General features: G+C 35.7%; 2 protein-coding genes and 1 non-coding gene across 6 annotated transcripts; 1 reads left to right on the plus strand and 2 right to left on the minus strand.

Moving 5' to 3' along the window:
- Positions 1-667: 667 nt before the first annotated feature.
- On the minus strand, positions 668-5,154 carry LOC110609151 (zinc finger CCCH domain-containing protein 49). Of its 4 annotated transcripts, none has more exons than XM_021748517.2 (6): positions 4,961-5,154; positions 4,096-4,352; positions 3,688-3,838; positions 3,303-3,572; positions 2,375-2,598; positions 668-1,798 (listed from the first exon to the last, which is right to left on the minus strand). In XM_021748517.2, the coding sequence occupies exons 3-6, from the start codon at positions 3,790-3,792 to the stop codon at positions 925-927; spliced, it is 1,473 nt and encodes a 490-aa protein (XP_021604209.1). In that variant the 5' UTR covers positions 3,793-3,838; positions 4,096-4,352; positions 4,961-5,154; the 3' UTR covers positions 668-924. The 4 variants fall into 4 exon arrangements, with proteins under 4 accessions (XP_021604209.1, XP_021604208.1, XP_021604207.1 ...); XM_021748516.2 differs by lacking the exon at positions 4,096-4,352 and adding an exon at positions 4,566-4,683; XM_021748515.2 differs by lacking the exon at positions 4,096-4,352 and adding an exon at positions 4,566-4,686.
- An 11,951-nt stretch (positions 5,155-17,105) lies between these two features.
- Positions 17,106-18,362, minus strand: LOC110606385. Its single transcript, XM_021745174.1, has 4 exons — positions 18,050-18,362; positions 17,795-17,890; positions 17,449-17,586; positions 17,106-17,366 (listed from the first exon to the last, which is right to left on the minus strand). Exons 1-4 carry the CDS (start codon positions 18,287-18,289, stop codon positions 17,325-17,327), a joined length of 516 nt encoding a protein of 171 aa, XP_021600866.1. The 5' UTR covers positions 18,290-18,362; the 3' UTR covers positions 17,106-17,324.
- Positions 17,932-18,003, plus strand: TRNAG-UCC. Its single transcript has one exon. It is a non-coding gene; the product is annotated as a tRNA-Gly (tRNA).
- Positions 18,363-24,656: the final 6,294 nt, after the last annotated feature.

The following is a 24,656-nucleotide window of genomic DNA, read 5'->3' on the forward strand; positions in this document are numbered from 1 at the left end:
ATTATAAAGAATTGGGTACAATCAGAGTCTAGAGGCTTTACATATAATTGAGCCCAAAAGCTTCAAAACAGAAATCAACTTATAAAAACCCATGCCCAACTAATTATTGGATCCAAAAAGACCAACCCTAGAAAACACGGGTACTTGACCCGAACCTTGATACCCGGTTGATTGCAATCACAGCACCGCACACCCAAAGCAGAACCACGACGGATGAAAAAAATGGATTTTTGACTGCAGCTCAAGATCCACCGGCACTTGCATGCAGCCCAATCTACTCATCCAAAGTTCCTTAACATTGATATGAGAAATTGGTTTAACATTTTTAGCAATGCTAACCAGGATAGCTTAATATTGTCACAAAAATCAATTACTTCATTTTTTTTTTTTTAAAGCAAACAAAAACATCATATATTATTATATCTAAATCGATCCAAGAGTAATACATTCAGAAGAAATGATGGAGATTAGTAAAATTAAAGCAATTAAATAAAACTGATAACAAATTGAGATTTTCTCAAAAAATTAAAAAAGAAAATATCACTGGACCGAATCAGTTACGGTTGGCATTTATGCAAAGCTGCTTATTAATAAAAGACTACTTTAATCATATACCAATGCAAAATATAGCGGACTATAGATGAAAGGAAAGGCAGTTCAAAAAATATGAAAGGAAAGGAACACTCGCATAAGCTAGCCATTGAATTACAATTATTAATGCGACACTTCAAGCCTCCTGATCGTATAGAATGATCTATAACTTCATACATGGAAGCGCATCACTAAGAAATAACTAATATTATGGTGCATGTTGAATACTGGTACAACCAAAAATACAAGCAAGAAGACATTTCAATCCAAAAAAGCAAGAGAATAATGTGAGAACTTGCAAAAATATAACACCATTCAATCAAATATCAAGCTTCAGGGATTTGACGAAGTTGACGCTCCAGAACCTGGAGGAGTGGGTCCAGCGCTTGCAGATGCTGGAGGTGCAGTCCTTGGCGGTGGGACAGAATGCTGGTGCAGCTGGGTGGCTTGCGGAGCCTGTGGCGGGGGAACAGCAGAGTGATATGATGGAGGATACTGCTGATAAGGTGGCAATGGCGGCACATACCCATATGCAGGATAAAGTTGTTGGTGATATTGCCCGTGTGGCAGTGGCATACCCTGATAAGGGTAGTGCTGCCCTTGCTGCCTCTCCAGTGCATTTTTGTTCTCCCCAGACCCTGATGGTCCACTGGAAGCTCCATCTTGGGATGGAAGAAGAGCACCCATTCTTTGAGGATCCATTGATGGATAAAAGGTCCTTTCCTGCTGAGGTGGTGGTGGAATATTGAAATAGTGCATTGGTGGAGGTTGGGCCTGAGTTCCAGGCGGGTGTATTTGATTCTGCTGCTGAGATATAACTGCCCTAGGCAACATCCCACCATGAGCCATCAATGCCTGTTGCCTTGCTTCTTCTGAAGCTTCAGACTCAGGTTTTGGTGCTTGGGGTCTTCCCCACATTAGCTTCAGCCTCAGACCCTTGATAACTAGCTTATTGGAGAGCTCTTCTGCAGCCTTCTCAGCACCTTCTCTGGTTGTGTAGGTTACAAATGCAATTGCTCGTTGAGGCACCATTTTAATGGATTCGATCTCACCATGAGCATAAAAGTTATCCCTCAGATCCTGCTCTGTAATCCTTGCATCAAGCCCACCCACATAGAGGGTTTTAATGCTTTCATCCTCAGGTGGCTCCAGGGAAGGCATTTCACCAGCCTTGTTAAGTAGCTTTAATGCCACCGGGTCATTCACACTGCAGAAACATAGAAAGAAAACTGAAGAATTATACAGAGGTTAAAATAAATTCTGAAGGTTCAAAAGTTACTTGCATGTCTGCATGCTAAGGTAACTAGGAGATTACTGTGTTGTGCCCTTTTAACACCACAAGAACTAACAGTTTACAAGCCATCATTTCAAAACTTTACCCCAAATAAAATCAATAAAACAACAAGCATCCACAATTTAATGAAAATTATATTCCAACTTATACGACGGATGGTGGAGTAACGTATAATTGATTGGGAAAAACAAAACTTCAAGCAAGTTTTTAGCAAGAAAAAGGCTAAGGAAAAGGAAAAGGAAAAAGTTGAAGCAAGAATTAGCAGAGATAGGGCCAATCATAACAACAAGCATCCACAATTTAATGAAAATTATATTCCAACTTATGTGACGGATGGTGGAGTAACGTATCATTGATTGGGAACAACTAAACTTCAAGCAAGTTTTTAGCAAGAAAAAGGTGAAGGAAAAGGAAAAGGAAAAAGTTGAAGCAAGAACTAGCAGAGGAGATAGTCATAACAAAGAAAAGAAATTAACCAACTGCAGTTACCCATAATAACGATCTTTTATGTTTTGCTGTGATAGCTCCCCAGTTACTGGCATCTCATGTCTATAAGGACACTCAGCACCTCGTGTGCATTCACCTCGTACATAGAAACTACAAACATGTGCTCGGTTCCTTTTGTAGTATGGTGTTGTTCTCTGAAGCTTTAGAATAGTATCATTTGGCCGTGCCTTTCCATATGAAGATTCATAATCTATACCAGCTCTGGCCTGCATTATGCAACAGTCAAAAAAGGTGTCAGAATCTACACATAAAACATGGTGGGTTAAGGTAATAATTATCATCTGAAGCAAACTAGAACAGTCTGTGCACAGATCTCTCCATAATTCAAAGTCAATTGACAATGAGTCTCCATAAATTTTGAACAGATATACAAGAATGAAGCAAACCAACAATGCACAATATTACATGGAAGCTCGGTTTGGTTTGTGAAATCCTACTCCCTGGTTTCACATTTAGGCAGAAATTTTGAATGTGCATATTTATTTATATTTCCAAACCTCGTGGAATACAAATTCCACAAGCGAGGAATATTGTTTTCTACCTATGGAATGGTTGAATGAAATAAAGAAAGCGTGATAACTATACAACATAGGAAGACACAAAATTATAGAAGATGACAAAAAATGTTGAGAAATGGTATCACCCTAATAACAGAAATTAATAACTTGAATAGATACTGCCATATCAACATGCTAACTTAATCACAAGATGTCAAGAGTACATTAATATACACCAGAAAGCATATAATTTACTTGTATTTCATCGACCAACAGCTAATGCCAACGCTATTAACTTTAAGAAGCTTAAAATGTGCCATATTCCCAAAAAAGAAAAAAAAAAAAAAGCACATGCTCAACAGTAGGAGGCTAAACTAATACTAAACTAAGCTTCATAATATAAATGATCTTACCCTTCGATCATGCTCCTCAGCAAAGTACTCCCTGTTGACATCACTCTTTGGAATGGCATCATTGGAATTGATACTCAGTGCAGTATCTCGAACCTGAACTGGCAACCCATATTCTAGATCCAAAAGACAGACTTGACAAACATTTTTCAATTTACTGCATGTTTGGCAAATCTCTGACTTCTTAAACCTTGCATCCCGACCAGGCCTCCACCTAAAAACTGTAAATGGCCGTGTACATATCTTGCATTCCTTATCAAATTCAGCTCTGGTCTACATCCCAATGCATACAATTACAATCACAACAAGAATATAACAGAACTTCACTATGACAACATGCTAAAACAGAAAATACTTTGAAGCTTGCTATAAGAAGGGTCACACATACCATACGAACATAAGGATTGTCGCCAAGGCAAGACTCACAGATGATAGGAAAATCAGAGCGCTCCCAACCATCTGCTTCAAGATCTCTTAACAATCTGTGTGCCATTTCCTCTTCAGCCCCAACTTACGTCGACTCTTCAATATGCGTATTCCTGTCACAGAACAGAGTACAGCAGATGGTTGCTATCCAATTTGAACACAGCTGTTAAAAAATTTTTTCATTTAGGACCAACCACTTGACCTTTTGAGACTTTTGGAAGCTCAAAAGGTCGTTCATTACTGGAGGAAAAGTGAAGTTAGTACACTGAATCAAGAATGAACTTCATCTTAATTTTCTAGATTTCTTGCAAGTTACAGCAAGAATGTGATTCTGCTTATCAGCATCCATAGGTTCAGTAATTGTACTCACCTTCAATATGACAAGCCTCACAATCTAAAAAGACTGAGAACTTTGATTTATGTTATATGTAATATCCCTCCATACAGCAGAGACCCAGGATTAGGGGTGTAAATCAGTTGGTTTGGTTTGCTTCATTCTGAATCAAGCAAACTTAAAGTAACCAAAACAAAATCATTAGAAAATCAATCAGAACTGAACTGCATTTGGGTATTATTTTCAGTTATGGGTTGATTGTTCTCCGTTGACAATACAATGCGCTAGACTAGCTACATGAAAATCAAATGTATTTATTCAGTAGATAGAATTTAAATAACAGAAACATCCAAATTAATAATTCTAAAACGATCTCAATAAGAATCAAAAAGTAAACTTTCTCGCCAGAACGAGGGAGACGCAGATTTCGAGACTAAAGTGAGATAGAGGATGAGAATCGAATATGACAATATGAGAATTAATGCCAAGAGAGCTTAGAGACAAACATGAAATCTGATGGTAACGGGGCGGAGCAACACCGGGCGACCAAGAGAGCGGTATCAATCGCAAGTGGGAGAGCCTGAGAGTGAGGGAGTACAGAAACGGATGGAACAAGTGAGGCGTCTTCTTCGTTCAATAAGGAGTCCGTCAAAGACGACGTGAGAGAGGAAGTCGTATTAGAATATGATTTGGGAATGTCATATATTTCAAAATCAGGAAAAAGGGGATAAAATCAAACCATCAAGATATCGGAACATATGCTGAAATAAGAACCAAAAATATATACATCTATACGAAAATCATGCGGAGAAAAAAAAAACTAGATTCAAGGATTATGAGTAGTGCTAAACATGAACAGATTCCAAAAAGCAACAAGAACATTATTGAGAAACTTAGATACCTGTAATTTATCCGAATTCGAACTGGAAGTTCTAATGTATTAGTTAGGCTTCAGCTGACTCCCAGATGCTTCGGATAGGTTGAGAAATGAGAGCTTAATTATTTGGGGGAGGAAGAAATTAGGGAATTAGGGTTACTATTTTTTAGCGAGCTCCCAGTTTGGGAGTCGAGAGGGGATAGAAGGATTACGCATGGGGATCGAGTTATTTTACGGGTTTGTCTTTTTATTCAATACGATGCCGTTATACCCGATTTTTTTTTTTTTAAAAAAAAAGATATTTACGTACTAAGGCCCCAAAATCATTTTAGTGTTTGATTATACAAAAACATTAGTATAATTATTATAAAGTTTAATTTTTTATAATACGAGAGGAATTAAAGTATACAAATATTATTAGTGCACTATTTAGTCGAGACTAATGGTATAGAAAGTATAAATATTAACACTGTATAAATATTAATACTGTATATAGTGTAAATATTTATATTATTAATGTTAGGAATTGTGTTTAGGGATGGCAACGGATCAGGTATTTTCGGATACCCGATCCGACCGAACCCTAATAGAACGGATTTGGATAGTTATAATTGGGTTTGGGACGGGTTCGGATTTTAAAAATAATATCCGTTGCGGGTTCGGATCGGATTCGGGTTTTATGTACAGGGTACCCACTACCCGAACCCGTTTATATAAATAATTAATTTAATATAAAAAATATATTTTACAATAATATTTATAAATTTTTTTATATATTTTTATTTAAAAATTTAAATTTAAATATTCTTTAGAAATATTAGATTTTTTAAATGAAAATTATTAATGAAAAATATTTTTTATATAAATTATTAATTAAAATATATAAGATTAAACAGGTTTGGTTTTTATTCGGATAATAATAATCGGGTTTGGAACGGATTTGGATAATTTAAATTAATTTTTAATCGGATTCGGAACGGATTCGGATATTACTAATATAAATCGGGTTCGGGTTCGGATAGTTTAATTTTCACGGGTACTCTACCCGTTTACATCCCTAATTGTGTTGGATCTCTCACTCTCTTTTCGAGAGAGCTTTTCTTTCCATCATCCCTCTTTCCTTTTCAAGGCATGAGATCTTATTTACGCTGATTTTCACAGCTATTTTTATTTTTTTTGAATATGAGATTTTATTTATGCTGATTTTCACAGTTATTTTTATTTTTTTTAAGTATGAGTAATTTTTTTCTCTCATCAAGATGTGAATTATCTCCCTTTTCGTCTAGGTGAAAGTTTACATGATTTATTAGTTCTATACTTTTTAGGTGAACCGCGCTTACTGAATGAAAATTTTGCTTTGCGACTTACCTAATCTTATTTGTTTTCTTTTATTTTCTTTGGTTGTGCATCTCTATATTTTTCAAGATTGAATATGGTGAAAGAAAATAGTGATTCAATAAAATAGAATCTTGAATGCACCTCCCTTTCATTGCTTATTTGTAGTAATAATCTTATGACTCTTTCTTAGTTATGGAAATGGTGGTAATAATCTTATGACTCTTTCTTAGTTATGAAAATAATGATCTAATTTGATCATGAAAAATTAGTTTTTTCTTTTTTAGATATTCGATTTATCGTCTTCAATCGATCCAACGTCATGTATGAGCTTAAAACGTTAAATCTTTATTATTCTTCTATCCACCTTAAGTTTTATTGACTTTTGTAAATTTTGATTAATGTATACTGATGTAATATCCCTCCAAAGCTTCAACACCAAAAATGATGAGCTAGCATAGCCTCAATGACCAATTACAAGGCTGAGATCCAAGAGGTTGAAGAAAGCACTTCAAGGATGCATGAAGGAATATGTTGAAGCTTTGCAAGTTCATTTTGAAGTTGAAGAACAATCTGGTCATTCCAAGTCAATTAGGCCAAATGTGTCCTTATTGACAATTCAAATTTTGTATTTATAGTGGGTAGTCATTTAGTAGTTGGTAGTTAACCAGTAGTGGGTAGTTATTTGGTAGTGGGTAGTTAAACAGTAGTGGGTAGTTATCTAGTAGTGGATAGTGGCACAGATCATGGGTCCATGCATAGTTGTGGGAAGTGACAAAGATCATGAGTCCATGTATAGTAGTGGGAAGTGGCAAAGATCATGGGTCTTAATTTAGGCTATATAAAGCATCTCTTTTTCTATTGTAGACACAGATTATCAATTATTCAATACAATTGCTTTATGCGATTCTTCTTTGAGAGCTTAAGAGAGATCTTGGTTCTTGACATTGCATCACGAATAAGGTTTGATATTAACTTGTATGTTTCTTATTCTTGCAGCTCTTAAAATCAATTCATTATAAGTGTTATTAATTGCATGTTAATTAAGGGTGCTTTAGATTGGGGAATTATTTTCTGAATTAAGTTCTTTTTACTAGGGTATGTGTCGTTTCAGTCTCTAATAGGCTGGGGTTCCGCATCAATTGGTATCAAAGCTAGGCTTAGTAATAATTTCTTAACTATCCTTTGCGTCTTTGCATTCAATTTTGTCCATTATTGGCTGAATATATCACTTTGGAAATCTGGTTTGGGATACCTATTAGAGTCAAATACATTGTTTGGTTGTTGTTCAAATCAAATTTTACCCTAAATTCTTGTTTAGGCGGAATTACTATCTTTAGTGATTTGGTTTATGCTTTCTGCCCTAATTCATATGCTGCTATTATAATACTCTTAGAATAGTATTTCCAGTGTTTTACTTCTGTCCATATAAAAAAAAAATACCAAAACAAGAAGAAAAAAAAAAAGAATTTCTGCCACTTTGGGTCATTTGTTCAAACTTCATTCTGATTGATATCTACTGATATAAATCATATTTCATATACCTTGAACATATTTCTGGGCTTGGAATTCGAAATACATGTTTGGGGTAGGTTTAGGGCAAATTTGGGTAGTATTTTCACAAAACAGTTGTACTTAATACTTACTGTTTTAAGTGTCTATTTTGTTTGCTTGCTTTGAATTGTTTTTGTTGAGTCAATATTAATATCAGTTAACCTAGGATTGCATGCTTAGGGAAAACTTCGTGTTAAGCACATCCGTCTTGTCAATTTTTGATTCTTAGTTGGTCAATTTGGTGTCTTTCTGTCTGTTGGTTCCTTACATTTAGTTTGACAAATTGCACATTGTTGAACATCTAATTACACTTAGTACACGAAATTTAACTTTTGTGTGCTAAATCAATCTATTTGTTCATTTTGGTCAGTTTGCATCTAGTGTTGTTTCCTATCTTTTCTTCTTAGGTCTTTCCTTGCTTTCCTTATTATTTGAATCATACAAGCTTGGCTTATTGTGTAACGACCCGAAAATCGGACCGCTACCGGCGCTAGGATCCGGGTCGACTTAAGGCCGCCGGGACCCGTAGCAAGCCTAACATACATCCTGTGAACCTTATTAATCCCATACATGATCAACAACATACATAAAAATTAAAACTTTTCTTTCATTCATTTTCTCATACACCAAACTCAACCTGTGCATGCACTGAACATAGCCATAATTATAAACATTGACCCCTCTGTGGGACCTCATCAATGCCCCCAATGGGTGGCATAACATGTGTTGAGTTGGTTTACATAAGCAGTAAAAGACATCTAAGATCATGTATTAAAAAGTGATTACAATATATTATGGTCAAGCACACTTCTAACATCCTTAAACATCATTTCACAATATATCTATACTGTACTTTTACATTACATCTTTCTACAATTTGTCATGTCCACATTCTAGCTATTACATGCATAAGACTTCATTACTCTTGCTGACCTCCTGGTCTACCCTGTACCTGCAAGCCTGGGGATTAAGGGAGAGGGGTGAGCTACAAGAGCCTAGTGAGCAGAATAATAAAACATTTAAAACATATAATAACATGAAATGCATCACATCACAGCTAATCACATCAAGGATGAATTTGTCACCGATAGTCCTCTACATGGTCCAACTGTGCCAGGGGCGTAGAATGGGCCTCACTGGTCTTTCTCTTACATAATCATAACATAGCATGACATAACATTCCATAATGCCAGGGGCGTAGAATGGGCCTCACTGGTCTTTCTCTTACATAGTGCCAGGGGCGTAGAATGGGCCTCACTGGTCTTTCGTACCGTATCATCATCATATCATAACATACGAGGACTAAAGGATCATTCAACATTCATCCACATCATCAACATATTATGCAATGCAACATATTCGTGATTTCTAATGCAAACAACCTAAAATATCTCATAGCATTCATGATGCGTGAATCATGCTAAAACGGGTTTATTTATTTAAAAGCATAAGAGTTATTCCACTCACCTCTAGCTGAAGCTCTACTGACTCAGAAGCAGCTGAACTCACTGCTGGGGTCCTCGGTTCCTCGGGTCCGAACCTACACAGGTGGACTCAAATGAGGGACCAACCATACATGAACATAACTCTAAACTACTCCCCAAAAACCCCCTAAAACATCATGAAACAATCATGCAAAATATGTAAAAGAAGGCTGGACAGGGCACTTTCGGCGGCAGGTTCGGCGGCCGAAAGTCCCTCCAGAGCCGAAAGTCAGGCAGGTTCGGCGGCACCTTCGGCGGCTGAAACTCCCAGACAGAGGCGAAACTCATGCATGTTCGGCGGCACTTTCGGCGGCCGAAACTCCCAGACAGAGACGAAAGTCTCCTTTCGGGGGCAAGCTTCGGCAGCCGAAGGCTGCCTCCACAAGAGGGTTCGGCGGCCGAAAGTCCTTTCGGCTGCCGAACCTGGTTTCTCTCGAAGGGCAGAAACTTGGTTCAAACATGCACAAATGCCTCAAACTCATGCCATCATGCATTTTGCCCAACCAAAACACGCATACAAGCTCCTAGGGGTCTCAAACTACCTTAAACCCCAACTACAACACATCAAGCAACACAAATCCAACATACATTGCTCAAAACATAACATAAACTCAAAAACCTAACTATAAGCTAAACATGCATTCTACCCCAAAGATCTTCATAAAACTTACTTAAAACATAATGTAAGCTAGAGATCGACTCTTACCTCTTGAAGATCGAGAGTAGAGGCGATCTAACTTGGAGTTGGGAGAGATTTAGCTCCTTGGGCCTCCAAGTCCAAAACTTGCTCAAAACTTGAAAATCTTCAAAGGAAAGCAAAAACTTGTGAAAATCTTGAAAGATCTGAAGGAAAAGACTCAAGATTGGTGAGGGACGGCAGAGAACTCACCTTGGCCGACAATGGGGAGAAAAGCTCGCCCGTTTTCGGCTAAGGGACCCTTTTATAGTGGCTGGCCAGGCCACGTTCAGGGGCCGAACGTGCCTCCGCATGCATGTCATGTTCAGCGGCCGAACCTGGACTTTCCTCACTTATGCCTTCGGGGGCCTAAGGCTCACCCGAAATGCATGCATATTCGGCGGCCGAACTCTGAGTTTCGGCGGCCGAACCTGAGTTTCTTCCAAGGGTGTTTTTATTCAAGAACTCATTTCCTCTTTACTTAAAATCATCAAAAACATTAAAACATTTCATGAAAACATGGTTTTACCCTTCTAGAGGTCTTCGGCATCCGAGATTCCACCGGACGGTAGGAATTCTGATACCGGAGTCTAGCCGGGTATTACATATTGAGTCTTTATTCTGAAGTGCACTTTTGAGATACCAAGTGAGTGCTTGAAAATTAAACACGTGAGTTGAGAGAATTGTGAATTTTTTCTATAATGTCTGGGCATAATACTGGTGATACTTCTGACCCTACATTTGATCTTAAAGATATATATAAAGCTTTCATGGATAGCTTTCAGAAGCTAAATTCGAGAATGGATAACCTTGAGGACAACCTTAGATCTTCAAAGGGCAAGTCCATTCAGAGGGATGACGATACACACAATCCATCCTATGAAGAGGAAAATGAGGCACAATCAGCCCCTGTCAGAGCCAGAAGGTTCAATGATCGTGTACCATATGTAGATAACAGTATGAACTCCATAAAGATGAAGATTCCAAACTTCAATGGTAAGGCTGATGTTGATGCCTATTTAGAGTGGGAGCGTAAAGTGGAGATGGTTTTTAACTGTCAAAACTATTCCGACGATAAAAAGGTAAAACTTGCTGCCCTTGAGTTTTTAGATTATGCACTAATATGGTGGGATGAGCTTGTGAAATCTAGGAGAAGGAATGGAGAGTTACCCATTGCTAGTTGGGATGAGATGAAGCGAATAATGAGGAAGAAATATGTGCCTACTTATTACCATAAAGATCTCCATCATCAGTTGCAAAGACTAATCCAATGATCAAAATCTGTTGATGAGTATTATAAGGAGATGGAGTTGCTCCTGATCAAAGCAAACATAGTGGAGGAGGAAGACCAGACTATGGCTCGTTTCTTTGGTGGTCTTAATAAGGAGATTGCTGATGTGGTTGATTTACAACCATATGTTGATTTGGAAGACTTGGTGAACATTGCAATTAAGGTGGAAAGACACAGAGGTCGAAATAGATGGGGGAGCAACAGGGCTGCTCAAAACTCCAACAGCAAATGGGGTTCCAAATGGAACACCAAGCCTGATCCTAAAAGGTTTGATAAGTCTTCAACTCAAAAAGGCATGTTACCTTCCAAAGAAACATCCAACTCTCATGGTAAAAATGAATCAGCCCCTAAATCAAATAGAACTAGAGATATTCAGTGCTTTAAATGTAAAGGGCATGAGCATTATGCCAATGAGTGTGCTAATAAACGTGCTATGATAGTGAGGGGAGATGAGATAGTCTCCGAAAGTGATTCTGATTCTGATGAAGTACCACCTTTAGAAGATTGTTCTGATGTAGAGATAGAAGAGTATCCTGTTCAAGGAGAGTCCTTAGTGATATTGCGTACTTTAAATGTTTCTATTAAAGAAGAGGGACTTGAACAGCTTGAAAACATCTTTCACACTCGTTGTTTGGTAGGTGGTAAAGTCTGTAGCATGATAATAGATTCGAGTAGTCAAGTTAATTGTGCTAGTACTATTTTAGTTGATAAATTAGGACTAGAAACTATTAAACACCCTAATCCTTACAGACTTTAGTGGTTGAATGATAGCGGCGAGGCAAAGGTAACCAAGCAATGTAAAGTGTCATTTTCTATTGGCAAATATGTAGATGAGGTTACTTGTGATATTGTACCCATGCAGGCTGGACATATTTTGTTAGGTAGACCATGGCAATTTGATAGGCGTGTCATTCATGATGGGTATAGTAATAGGTTTTCTTTTACGTTCCTCGGTGTAAAACATATACTTGTACCATTATCTCCTAAAGATGTATATGCAGATCAAGTGAAATTACAATAATCTGCTAAATTGGGTAAGGGAGGTGAGACAAGTAAAAAGAATGAGGGAAAAGAGGCCAGCAGTAAAATGAAAGTTTCGAATGGCCCAAAGGAGAGTGACTGCACGGGAAAGGATAAAAATGAGAGATGTGCAGGAGAGAAAACGTTAGTGAGTGTGGAGGTAAAAGGAGAGCTGAGTGAGAAGAGTGAAGAATTCAGCAAGTCTTCCTTTTATTGTAAAGAGAGAGAGCTGAAGAAAGCATACTTAGGGAAGAGAGCTTTGATTATATTGCGTTTTAGTTCTAATTTTATGATTGAGACTAACCCTACTGTTGAATTGCCTAGTTCTTTTTCTAAGTTATTGCAGGAGTTTGCGGATGTATTTCCTGAGGAGGTGCCATCTGGGTTGCCACCCATTAGGGGAATAGAACATCAAATCGATTTTGTTCCTGGAGCTCAGATTCCAAACCGTCCAGCTTACCGTAGCAATCCTGAGGAGACGAAGGAATTGCAAAAGCAAGTTGATGAGTTGCTAGCTAAGGGACATATCAGGGAGAGCCTTAGTCCATGCGCAGTACCTGTTTTGTTGGTTCTAAAAAAAGATGGAACAATGCGCATGTGTGTTGATTGTCGTGCGATCAACAAAATCACTGTAAAGTATTGTCATCCTATTCCTAGATTAGATGATATGCTTGAAGGATTATGTGGTGCTGTTTTATTTACAAAAATTGATTTGAAAAGCGGTTATCATTAAATTAGGATGAAGTTAGGTGATGAGTGGAAAACTGCCTTTAAGACAAAATATGATTTATATGAATGGTTAGTCATGCCTTTTGGCTTAACTAATGCACCTAGCACATTTATGAGATTGATGAACCATGTTTTGCGTGATTAACTAGGTAAGTTTGTGGTTGTGTATTTTGATGATATATTGATTTATAGCCGAAACATGGATGACCACATTAGGCATGTTGAACTTGTTTTACAGAAGTTGCGTGAACATGAACTGTATGCTAATCTTAAGAAATGCACATTTTGTACTGATAGTGTCATATTCCTAGGATTTATTATTAGTTCACGTGGAGTTGAGGTAGATACTGAAAAGGTTAAGGCTATCCAAGAATGGCCTACACCTAAGAATGCTAATGAGGTGAGATCCTTTCATGGATTAGCAAGCTTCTATAGGAGGTTTGTTAGAGATTTCAGCACTATTGCTGCACCTTTAAATGAGATTATTAAAAAGGCTGTTGGGTTTAAGTGGGGTAAAGAACAGGAACTTGCATTTAACACATTGAAAGAAAAACTTACTACCGCTCCTGTTTTAAAGTTACCTGATTTTTCTAAAACCTTTGAAATTGAATGTGATGCTTCTGGGATTGGTATTGGTGCTGTTCTTATGCAGGAAGGCCGACCCATAGCATATTTTAGTGAGAAGTTAGGTGGTGCACAATTGAACTATTCCACCTATGACAAAGAGTTCTATGCACTGATTAGGGCTCTTGAAGTTTGGGAACACTACTTGCTACCTAATGAGTTTGTGATTCATACCGACCATCAGTCTCTCAAACACTTGAAGGGACAAGGGAAGCTGAACAAGCGGCATGGTAAGTGGGTTGAATATCTCGAAATCTTTCCTTATGTGATTAAATACAAGCAAGGTAAAGAGAATGTGATTGCCGATGCATTATCTAGACGTTATGCATTGACTTCCATGCTTAGTTCTAAGTTGTTAGGATTTGAGCATTTGAAAGATATGTATGAGAATGATACTGATTTTTCTGATGTATTTAAGGCATGTGAACATGGGGCATTTAAAAAGTTTTATTTGCATGATGGGTTTCTTTTTAGGGGGAAACAAATAGGCATACCTAATTGTTCAGTGCGTGAGTTGCTTGTTAGAGAATCACATTCAGGAGGATTAATGGGACATTTTGGTGTGCAAAAGACTTTAGACATGTTGAATGAACTCTTTTATTGGCCTAACATGCGAAAATATGTAGAGAAAATTTGTGCTCAATACTTTGCATGTAAACAGGCTAAATCTAAGTCCTTACCACATGGGTTGTATACTCCTTTGCCTGTACCTACTGAACCTTGGACTGATATATCTATGGATTTTGTGATAGGTTTACCTAGGACAAAAAGAGGTAGAGATTCAATGTTTGTTGTTGTAGATCGCTTTAGCAAGATGGCACATTTTATTCCATGTCATAAAATTGATGATGCAACGAACATAGCTGATTTGTTTTTCAGGGAAGTAGTCCGTTTGCATGGTATACCTAGAACTATTGTTTCTGATAGAGATTCTAAATTCCTTAGTCATTTCTAGCGTGTTTTGTGGGGGAAATTGGGTACTAAACTTTTATTTTCTACTACTTGTCATCCACAAACAGATGGCCAAACTGAAGTTGTTAATAGGACTTTAGGAACTATGCTTCGTGCTATTGTGGGTAGGAACTTGAAAACTTGGGAAGAAGGTTTGCCATATGTTGAATTTGCTTATAATCGAGCAGTCCATTCTTCTACTGGTTATTCACCTTTTGAGGTTGTGTATGGTTTTAATCCATTAACTGTACTAGATTTAATGTCTTTACCTTTGAACGAGTTGTCTAATTTAGATGGAAAAGCGAAGGCTGAAATGGTTAAATCAATACACGTGAAAGCGCGTGAGCATATTGAGAAGCGTAACAGCATATATGAGAAACAGGCCAATAAGGGTCGCAAGAAAGTTGTATTCAAACCAGGTGATTGGGTTTGGATCCATATGCGAAAGGAAAGGTTTCCAACTCAAAGGAAATCAAAACTCGATGCACGAGGGGATGGACCATATCAAGTGCTGAAACGGATCAATAACAATGCATACATAATTGATCTGCCAGGTGAGTTTGGTGTAAGTGCTACCTTTAATGTTTCTGATTTGTCTCCTTTTGATTTTGGTACAGATTCGAGGACGAATCCTTTTCAAGAGGGAGGGGATGATGTAAGCACGACCAACAACACCAAAAATGATGAGTTAGCATTGCCTCAAGGACCAATTACAAGGCTGAGATCCAAGAGGTTGAAGGAAGCACTTCAAGGATTCATGAAGGAATATGTTGAAACTTTGCAAGTTCATTTTGAAGTTGAAGAACAATCTGGTCATTCCAAGCCAATTAAGCCAAATGTGTCCTTATTGACAATTCAAATTTTGTATTTATAGTGGGTAGTCATTTAGTAGTTGGTAGTTAACCAGTAGTGGGTAGTTATTTGGTAGTGGGTAGTTAAACAGTAGTGGGTAGTTATCTAGTAGTGGATAGTGGCATAGATCATGAGTCTATGCATAGTTGTGGGAAGTGTCAAAGATCATGGGTCCATGTATAGTAGTGGAAAGTGGCAAAGATCATGAGTCTTAATTTAGACTATATAAAACATCTCTTTTTCTATTGTAGACACAGATTATCAATTATTCAATACAATTACTTTATGCGATTCTTCTTTGAGAGCTTAAGAGAGATTTTGGTTATTGACATTGCATCACGAATAAGATTTGATACTAACTTATATGTTTCTTATTATTGCTGCTCTTAAAATCAATCCATTATAAGTGTTCTTAATTGCATGTTAATTAAGGGTGCTTTAGATTGAGGAATTATTTTCTGAATTAAGTTCTTTTTACTAGGGTATGTGTCGTTTCAGTATCTAATAGGCTGGGGTTCCGCATCATATACTCTCTATTTTTTTTGCTTTTTCGACTTGTTTATGAGAAATAATTGCCTCTATTCAATTTCCGCTAATCATGATAATCAGTGTTTAGATGAAAAAAACAACGCAATTAAAGTTGTTTTGACCGAATTAAGAACCGAGTAATTTGAGTTTGGGTATTTAAGATTTGAGGTTACTTGAAATTTTTATTTTTTAGCCTTAAAAGATTTGTATACTGCTGCTGCTGATGCTTCTCCTACTTAAGTTCTAAATTTCTTATGTAAGTTTGGGCTTTTTATAGTCTTTTTAATAAATATTTATATTTTAAAAAAAATTGTCAATAACTTTTTTTATATTTAGAAACATTTATTTAAATTACACGTATTATAGATGTGTAATTGTTAGGGGACATTAAAAAATAAGAATATTAAAACTCTAATAAACATTATAAAATTAATTAAATTAAATATAATTTAATTTATCTTTTATGTTTTTAAAGGTCAAAAATTTATTTTAATAAATTTAAAAAAAAATAATATAGTAAAATATATATTTACAAATTATATAAACAATTAATGTGGATTAACTCGAGCAATTAAGTTGTTTTTTCTTAATAAAATTAGTTTAATTGGTTTAGTAGACTACTATTATACATTTAATACTATTTAAGCATCATTTAGTATCTCTCTTTCCAAAAAAAAAATCATTTAATACCTAAATTAAATTTTTTTACACAAATCAGGACATATTTATAGAGAAATATCTATTGTATTTTCAAAGTAATTAGAGTATGAATATTTTTATTTTTAAAAATATTAAAAATAAAAATAATTTATTTTTCATTATTTGGCGAATAACCGACTACTAGTTTGGATCACATAAAAAAATATATTTTTAAAAATATTAAAAATAAAATAATGAAAATATTTTTAATATTTATTTTTCATTTTTTTAATTATTTTATTGTAATTTAAAAAATAAAATTTGTTAATAAATTTATTTATAAAAATTTTAATAAAAATCTTAAGATGAAAAAGTATTTTTTTAAAAAGCTTGTTTTTTTTTTAAATTAAAAAAATATTTTTTTAATTAAATTTTTTAAATATTTTAAAAATTAAAAAATATAAAAATATATTCATGAAACAAATGTAACCGAAATATTAAAAACTGGCTTATTCAGAAAGCTAGATTTAACTTTCAAATATCATCAGCATCCAAAGTTAAGTTACATTGCAATTATAACCACACTTAGCAATAGTAGACAAGCCCTCTTTGTCACATAGTGACAATAAGAGGTAAGGTACACAGCATTTGGAATACGTAGCTAGCTCTTAACTTGAAGACATCGCATCCCAGTCATCCTGCATTTCAATTGTCACTCCTTCTGGGCTTGTCTGAAGCAAAAGTGACCTGAAAACAAGAAGATCAGATTAATTTGACCCCAACGTAAAAACTCTACCTACTACGTAAAGAAGCAAGCATGCGAGTGTACAGTATCGTCAGCAGCTGGAATCCATTCATTAGTTGCTGGATTTCCTCTGCAAGAGGGATGGCAGAGGGATACCGGATCTGGTGCTAAGCAGAAGCATTTTCCATTTGCATTCTCCATTTTGATGAACCCTGTTCCTGTCTGAAATGAGCAAACCATCAGAAAAATCCCGTCTTTAAACAAACACAACTGCTTTTGCATTTCAACATAATTTCAGATATTCACATATAGACATGAAGAAAGGCAAACATTCCCATCATCTAGAAGTAGATCTAATGATTTGAACTTAACAGACGACATTGGCCACAATTTTTATCAAAAGAAGGGAGACTATGGGAAAGAAAAATACCGTGTGATGCTGCTTGTCAACGCAGTTGAGATCTTCGTAGTACTCTGTCGCCACAAACTCCTCGCTAACTCGGCCTTCACCATTGTAAACTAGCTTCTGCAAAATATATAAGACAAATTGGATACATTCATCAACTAGCGTTTGTAGTCCAACGGTTAGGATAATTGCCTTCCAAGCAATAGACCCGGGTTCGACTCCCGGCAAACGCAAGTTTTTTTTTTTAGAAGAAAAAGTAAAATAGAGAAGCGGACAAACCTGAGGATCAGTTTGGAGACGTTGAAACTCAAGAAGCTCAGGGATGGAAGAGTGGTTAGGAAGAGAAACGGGGAAGGGGAAAGCATCCACATATTGAGCAGAAAACTCACTGCGTTGAGGTTTAGTGTGGCGCTTTGGAGCCAATCCATCAAAATGTTCTCTAGTTTCCTCTTGAATTTTGGCCTCCTGCTCTGCCGATAAATGAATGTCACTCCTGTTTGGCCTCCTATGCCACTCCATTTTTCCTTTTCCTCTTGCTGTAGTCGCAAAAAGAGACTTGGCAACTGGGTCTATAAAGCGAGAGTGGGCTTTCCTTTGTCATCTCTCTGATATTTCTGACTTTGGGACCCAAAAAATAAAATATCTTTCTGACACTGTTTGCAGAAAAATATCTAGGCAATCTTATCCATTTGTTTGGTGTGTGTTTAATGTGCCTGGCGTGGTAGATGGATGTAGGGAGATGGATGTAGGGTAAGCCGTCAAATTGAAAAATTTGATAGAATTAAATTAATATGAAAATTTAGTTTAACTTTTTATACATTTTCATTTAATTTAATTTTTAATTTTAAAAATTTTAATTATTTAAGTTTGGTTGGATTTTGATTAAAAAAAATTAAAAAAATTAAATCAAATCGATTAGTGATAATAATATATTTTTTCAATAATACAGAGAAATTAAATTATATTAAAATTAAAATATTTTAATTAAATTTTAAAATATTAAAAATAAAGTGTAAAAAATAAAAAAAATATTAAAAATTAAAATCGATTAAATCGAATCGAATCAAATCGAATCAGACCAATTCGGTTCGGTTTTTAATTAAAATCAATTCGATTTGATTTTTATAAATATTAAAATTTTAATTTTTAATTTATTCGATTCAATTCGATTTTAAACCGAACTGACCGAATGCTGACCCGTAAATGGATGGCAAGATTTCAAATAAATATTAATGAAGCCCTTAAGCCTTTGTTGATGTCGTATGGGTCAGGCTGCTGATGAATGGTTCTTATTTTTATTTTTATTTTTTCGGCCACGTGAATCGGCCCAAATGGAAAAACCCTGGATGCTTCGCATGCAGCTTATCTGATCTTCCGGCCTCATTCTCAGTGCTACTCGGTCGATAATGATGGGAGGTGGCGGAATCGGCCCAAATGGGAGTCATGTTAAAGGAGCTTCAGTTTAGGATTTTCTTGGGCTGGTTTTTTTTTTTTTTTCAAAATAAAAAAAAGAGTTCTGGACTTAGAAACTTTAATCTATTTATAAGAAACAAAGAATGAACTTTTTCCCCGATAAAGGGTCCTAAAAAATATCATACAAAGTTCTTTGACAAAAAAATATCTAAAGTCAGTTTTTTTTTTTAATATCATTGTTTTAAATTGTTCTATACATATACCAATTATAATAATTTTCTTTCAAAATTTAATTATTGATCGATTAGAATAATATGATATTAATTACTGTACATAAAATTTTAAATAATTGGTAACATTTTGCAATCGATAAAAATTTGACGATCCTCGGAGACCAACGCGTCAATTTCAGCCTCCCTACCTAAAAGTAAAAAATGCCGCTTTAACTTCAAATCAAGGATGCCCTCCCAAAAGCATGAGCCAAAACACGGACGACAATGGCATGTCCAAGGACGGACACCTACTAAAAAAAGAATAGGCACTCCTCAACTTGTATGAATAAAAGCAAGGCCAAAGCTTTTGTACATCATAATTTTAATTGCTTAATTTTATTTTCATCCTATTTATTCATTCAATTTTAAGTTATAAATTAAATAAATTGAAATCAAATAACACTTTAATATTCAATAAATATAATATATTTATGTGGAATTTATGTAAGTGAATAGCATGTGAAATCATTCTATTTGATCTTTAATTAAGATGAAATGCAATCGATCCATTGATTGAATATATATGAAGGATCTTAATTTTAGGTATATAAAAAAAATGAATGCAATTACAAATGGTAGGAGCTTTGGTTGATAAGAAAAATATCTCCTAAGAAACTTACAGGAGAATGGGAACACAATTACAGCGAAGCTGTCGTGGTATTTGGCCATTACATATTTATAAGATTGTAAGCAAAGCTAGTGGTAGTAGTGGAGAACCACGTTTTGATGTTTTCATATCTTTTTAGCCTTGGCCATATTAGGTTGCAAAATCTCGCTAGCTGTTACGATAATTTCACGAAATAAGTTTAAGATTCTTAGAGTCAAATAAATTTTAATATAATAAAATATTATTTTTAGTAATAAAATATATTTTTTATAATTTAAACTATCAAAAATTTAATATTTTAATTAACATAATAATTTTATAAAATACATAGATATTATAAATAATTTATAAAATTATGAAATGAAATTTTAAATATAACAAGTTTTTAAAATAATATTTTATATATTATTATTAAAATAATAATATATTAGATGAGAGTTTATTTAATTTTTAATAAAAATATAAAATTTAATTAATAAAAAATAAATTAAACTTATTTAATTCTTAAATAATAATAAATAATAAAGTATAATAATTTAAAATTTTATTTTCACATAATATAAATTATAATAAATAATGTTATATAATATTCACCTAAAACGCAAAATAAGAGTCACGTGGCAAATATATCATAAGTGTCGGATACTATTCCATTACAAGAAATGGAGACTTAAACACTTTAACATTCATACTATCGTCAAATCAAATCTTGTCACAGATTTTCGTTATTAAACACATTCTCATTCCGCTTTGATCGTGGGATCACCAACTCAAATTAGCAATATTCATTATGAAATAACTGCCCACATCATTACCGGATTCTCAAAAAATGTTATATTTATCTTCATATTTTTACGGTATAAAAGGGAAACGATCACAAAAATAAAATTACGTTATTTTCTTATATAATTGCTCTTGAATTCTAAGTATTATAATTCTCTCGCCCTTCGAGATACTAACTTGGGCGTCAGAGTGACTGCCGTGGGCACCCATTACTGTCTCACACTTTCTTTCTTGTATGGTCTAGCTAATTATAATTCTAGCCAATCACAGTAAAAGCTCCATTACGGCTACGTTATCAAACTAATCTCAGCAATATCATTTAGTTCTTTTGTCAGGAAATCCATTGGATTCTCTCTGATCATTTGGATTTACGCCAGGCCTTTGTTCTCTTTTTCTCTTTAAAGAAGGAACTTTTTTTCATATTCTTAAAAATGGTTGGAATTGTATATGTCATCACCGGAGGACCTGACAAGGATAAAGAAAAAAAATAAGTAGGTAGCATAAGATGTCCTATTTATCCATCAAGAACCATGGACCAGGCAAGAGGTAAGGTCGGCCCGTAGACAAGGCGATCAAATTCTTCCAAAACGACCCACTGGTTGTTAGAATCCTCCTAAATTGATATGAGGTAAGGAGGATACTGGTGGAAACTGGTAGTTCTGTTAACCTTTTTTATCTTAAATGTTTTTAACAAGTTAGACTTGGATATAAAAATCTTATCAGAGTCTCCTACCCCTTGGTAGGGTTAGGAGATAGACTGTGGTAGTGCTGGGCACTATCAACCTTTCCTTGGTACTTGAGGATGAAAAATATACGCGAGAAGTGTATGCAGCGTTTGCAGTGGTAGACATCCCATTTACATACAATGTGATACTCAGTCATCCGGTCCTGAACTTCCACAACATCATTATTAATATGAATGTTATATGTATTAAACTTCCAGCTCTCGGGGGAAATAGCAATGGTTCGAGGCAGTTCGAGATTAACCAAAGAAAATTATGGACACTCTACATAAAGCTTGAGAAAAACAACCATGCCCATCGATTTGTTGAAAAAGCTGAAATCTCACATAAAATCGGAATCTGCAGATCCGGTAGAGGAGGTTCGAGTAGGAAAGGAGTAAAAAGTGCGGTTTGGCACTGCATTAACCAAAAAAACGAAGGTTCGATTAATAGAGTTACTGAAGAGCTGAGTAACCACTTTCGCTTGGTCTCCAAAAGATGTGATAGGAAATGTGATAGGGTAGACTTGGCTCTCATCACCCATAAGTTATCTATTGATAAGACCATCAAACCAGTCCAACAAAAAGAAAAAGAAGTTTGCACCAGAGAGGCAACAGGTGATCAAAGAAGAGGTTGGTAAGCTTCTAAGTGCAGGATTGATAAAGGAGTTCCATTATCCCACATGACTAGTCAATGCGGTCCTAGTAAAGAAAGCTAACGGAAATTAGAGAATGTGCATGAAATTTACTGATTTAAATAAAGCATGTCCAAAAGATCACTACCCATTACCGTTTATTGACAGATTAGTGGACTCGACCTCAGGGCATGCAATGGTCTCCTTCCTTGATGCCATTTTAGGGCACCATCAAATCATGATGGATATCAAAGATGCAGAAAAAACTGCGTTCATAATAGATGAAGGAGTTTATTACTATAAAATAATGCCTTTTGGATTGAAAAACGCAAGAGCGACATACAAAGGCTAGTATCAAGAATCTTTAAGGAAATGGTAGGATCAACAGTGGAGGTGTATATGGATAACATGGTGGTAAAAAGTCAATCCTTGGAAACCATCAAGAAGATATCCGAAAAGTTTTTGACGTCCTGGATAAGACAAGCATGAAGTTGAATCTTGAAAAGTGTACCTTCGGAGTAAAAGTTAGAAAGTTCCTAGGATATCTAATCTCAAAAAGAGGCACAGAGGCAAACCTTGAAAAGATCAGTGCCATCCAAAATATGAAAACACCCAAAACCATTAATGAGGTACAAAGGGTGGGCAGGTCACCACCCTGGGTCATTTCATATCATATTCAGCCAGAAGGTGTCTCCTGTTCTTCAAGGTCTTAAAAGGTAAATGCAAGTTTGAATTGGAAAAAGAGTGTGGAGAGGCATTTGAAAGTTTAAAAACATTCTTATCATCCCCTCTACTATTAAGCCTGCCTGTTGAAGGCGGAGTTTCATTTCTATACTTGTATGTGACAAAAGAAATAATTTGCTCAGTACTTGTTTATGAAAACAAGAGGGAGCAAAGCCCAGTATACTATGCCAACTAGGTATTGAAGGGGGCAGAGTTGAACTACCCTCCGCTTGAAAAGTTAGCATTCACAGTTCTAATATTAGTCACAAAGTTGTTACCATACTTCGAGTCACATACCATAGAAGTCAGAACAGATTGCCTTTTGCGGAAAGTTCTACACAAGCTGGAGTTGTCAGGGTGGTTATCCGCTTAGACGGTAATATTATCGGTCTAAGATATCAGGTATGTCCCAAGAAAGACTATGAAAGGCTGGGTGCTAGCTGACTTTGTTGCAGAGATGACTCCGCCGTTAGAACCTTCAGGGTCCTTAGAGGAGAACACAGAGGAATGTAAAGTTTAGGCAGATAGAGCTTGTAAGATCAAGGTTTTAGGAATTGAGATCTTATTGCAATCTTAGACAGAGATAAAGTTTCGATAAGCAGCCAAACTTGCCTTTAATGCCACTAATAATGTAGTTGAATACAAGGCTGTAATAATGGCCCTAAGAATCGTCAAGGAATTAGGTATACAAAAATCTATTATTTTTAGTAACTCACAATTAGTTGTTAATCAATGTCGGAGATAATTCATAGTCCGAGAATCGAATCTTATCAAATACGAGGAGAATGTTCGGTCCCTAATGGATAGGATTAAAGATGGGCAAAGCATCTACCAACTTTTCCAGGTGGCAAGAGGTAATAAAAAAGAGGCAGATATTCTAGCCAATATGGCAGTGGTGGGTGAACAACATTTGACCCAACTATTTCAATTTGAAGAATTGCATACTCCAGCAATGGTAGTGGAAGAGTCTTTTCCCATAAAAGAAGGGGAATCATGGATGATGCCAGTATACAAATTCTTGACACAAGATAAGCTTTTAGCCGATGAATTATCAGCCAAACAGGTAATAAGAAAGTCTTCTAAATATGCACTAATTGATGGCTGATTGTACAGGAGGTCCTCAATACATCCATGGCTATGGTGTGTTACCGAGGAGGAAGGACAAAAAATCTTAAGGGATATCCATGAAGGTGATTATGGGAGCCACGAAAGAGCGCGAACAATCACTCGAAAAGTATTTAGATAAGGATATTACTGGTCAATGATAATAAAAGACGTGGAGCAGCTTGTCCAGAAGTGTCAAAGATGCCAAGTACATGCAAACATCTTAAGGATCCTAGGAGAAATGCATCCCTGACCTTTCTTTCAGTGGGAGATAGATATCCTTGGTTCTCTAAGGCAATCGAGTCAAGAAAGTTCATAATCATGGTAGTAAATCATTTCAGCAAGTGGACAGAGGCTGAGGTAGTACAGTTCATCACCACCCAACAAGTAATTTTCTTCGTCAGTAAAAATATATTCACTCAATTTGAAATACCAAAAATAATAATAACCAATAATGGAACTCAATTTGCAAGTTCCAAGTTCAAAGACTTCTATGAGAAATGAAAAGTTGAATTAAGGTTCAGCTCAACCTATCACCCCCAGACCAATGGTATGGCAGAGGTAACTAACAGGACCATCCTACAGGGTATAAAGAAAAGGCTCGACTAAGCCAAGGGTAACTGGCCCG

Source organism: Manihot esculenta, chromosome 2 (assembly GCF_001659605.2).
Source record: "Manihot esculenta cultivar AM560-2 chromosome 2, M.esculenta_v8, whole genome shotgun sequence".
In the NCBI taxonomy this organism is placed as follows: Eukaryota; Viridiplantae; Streptophyta; class Magnoliopsida; order Malpighiales; family Euphorbiaceae; genus Manihot; species Manihot esculenta.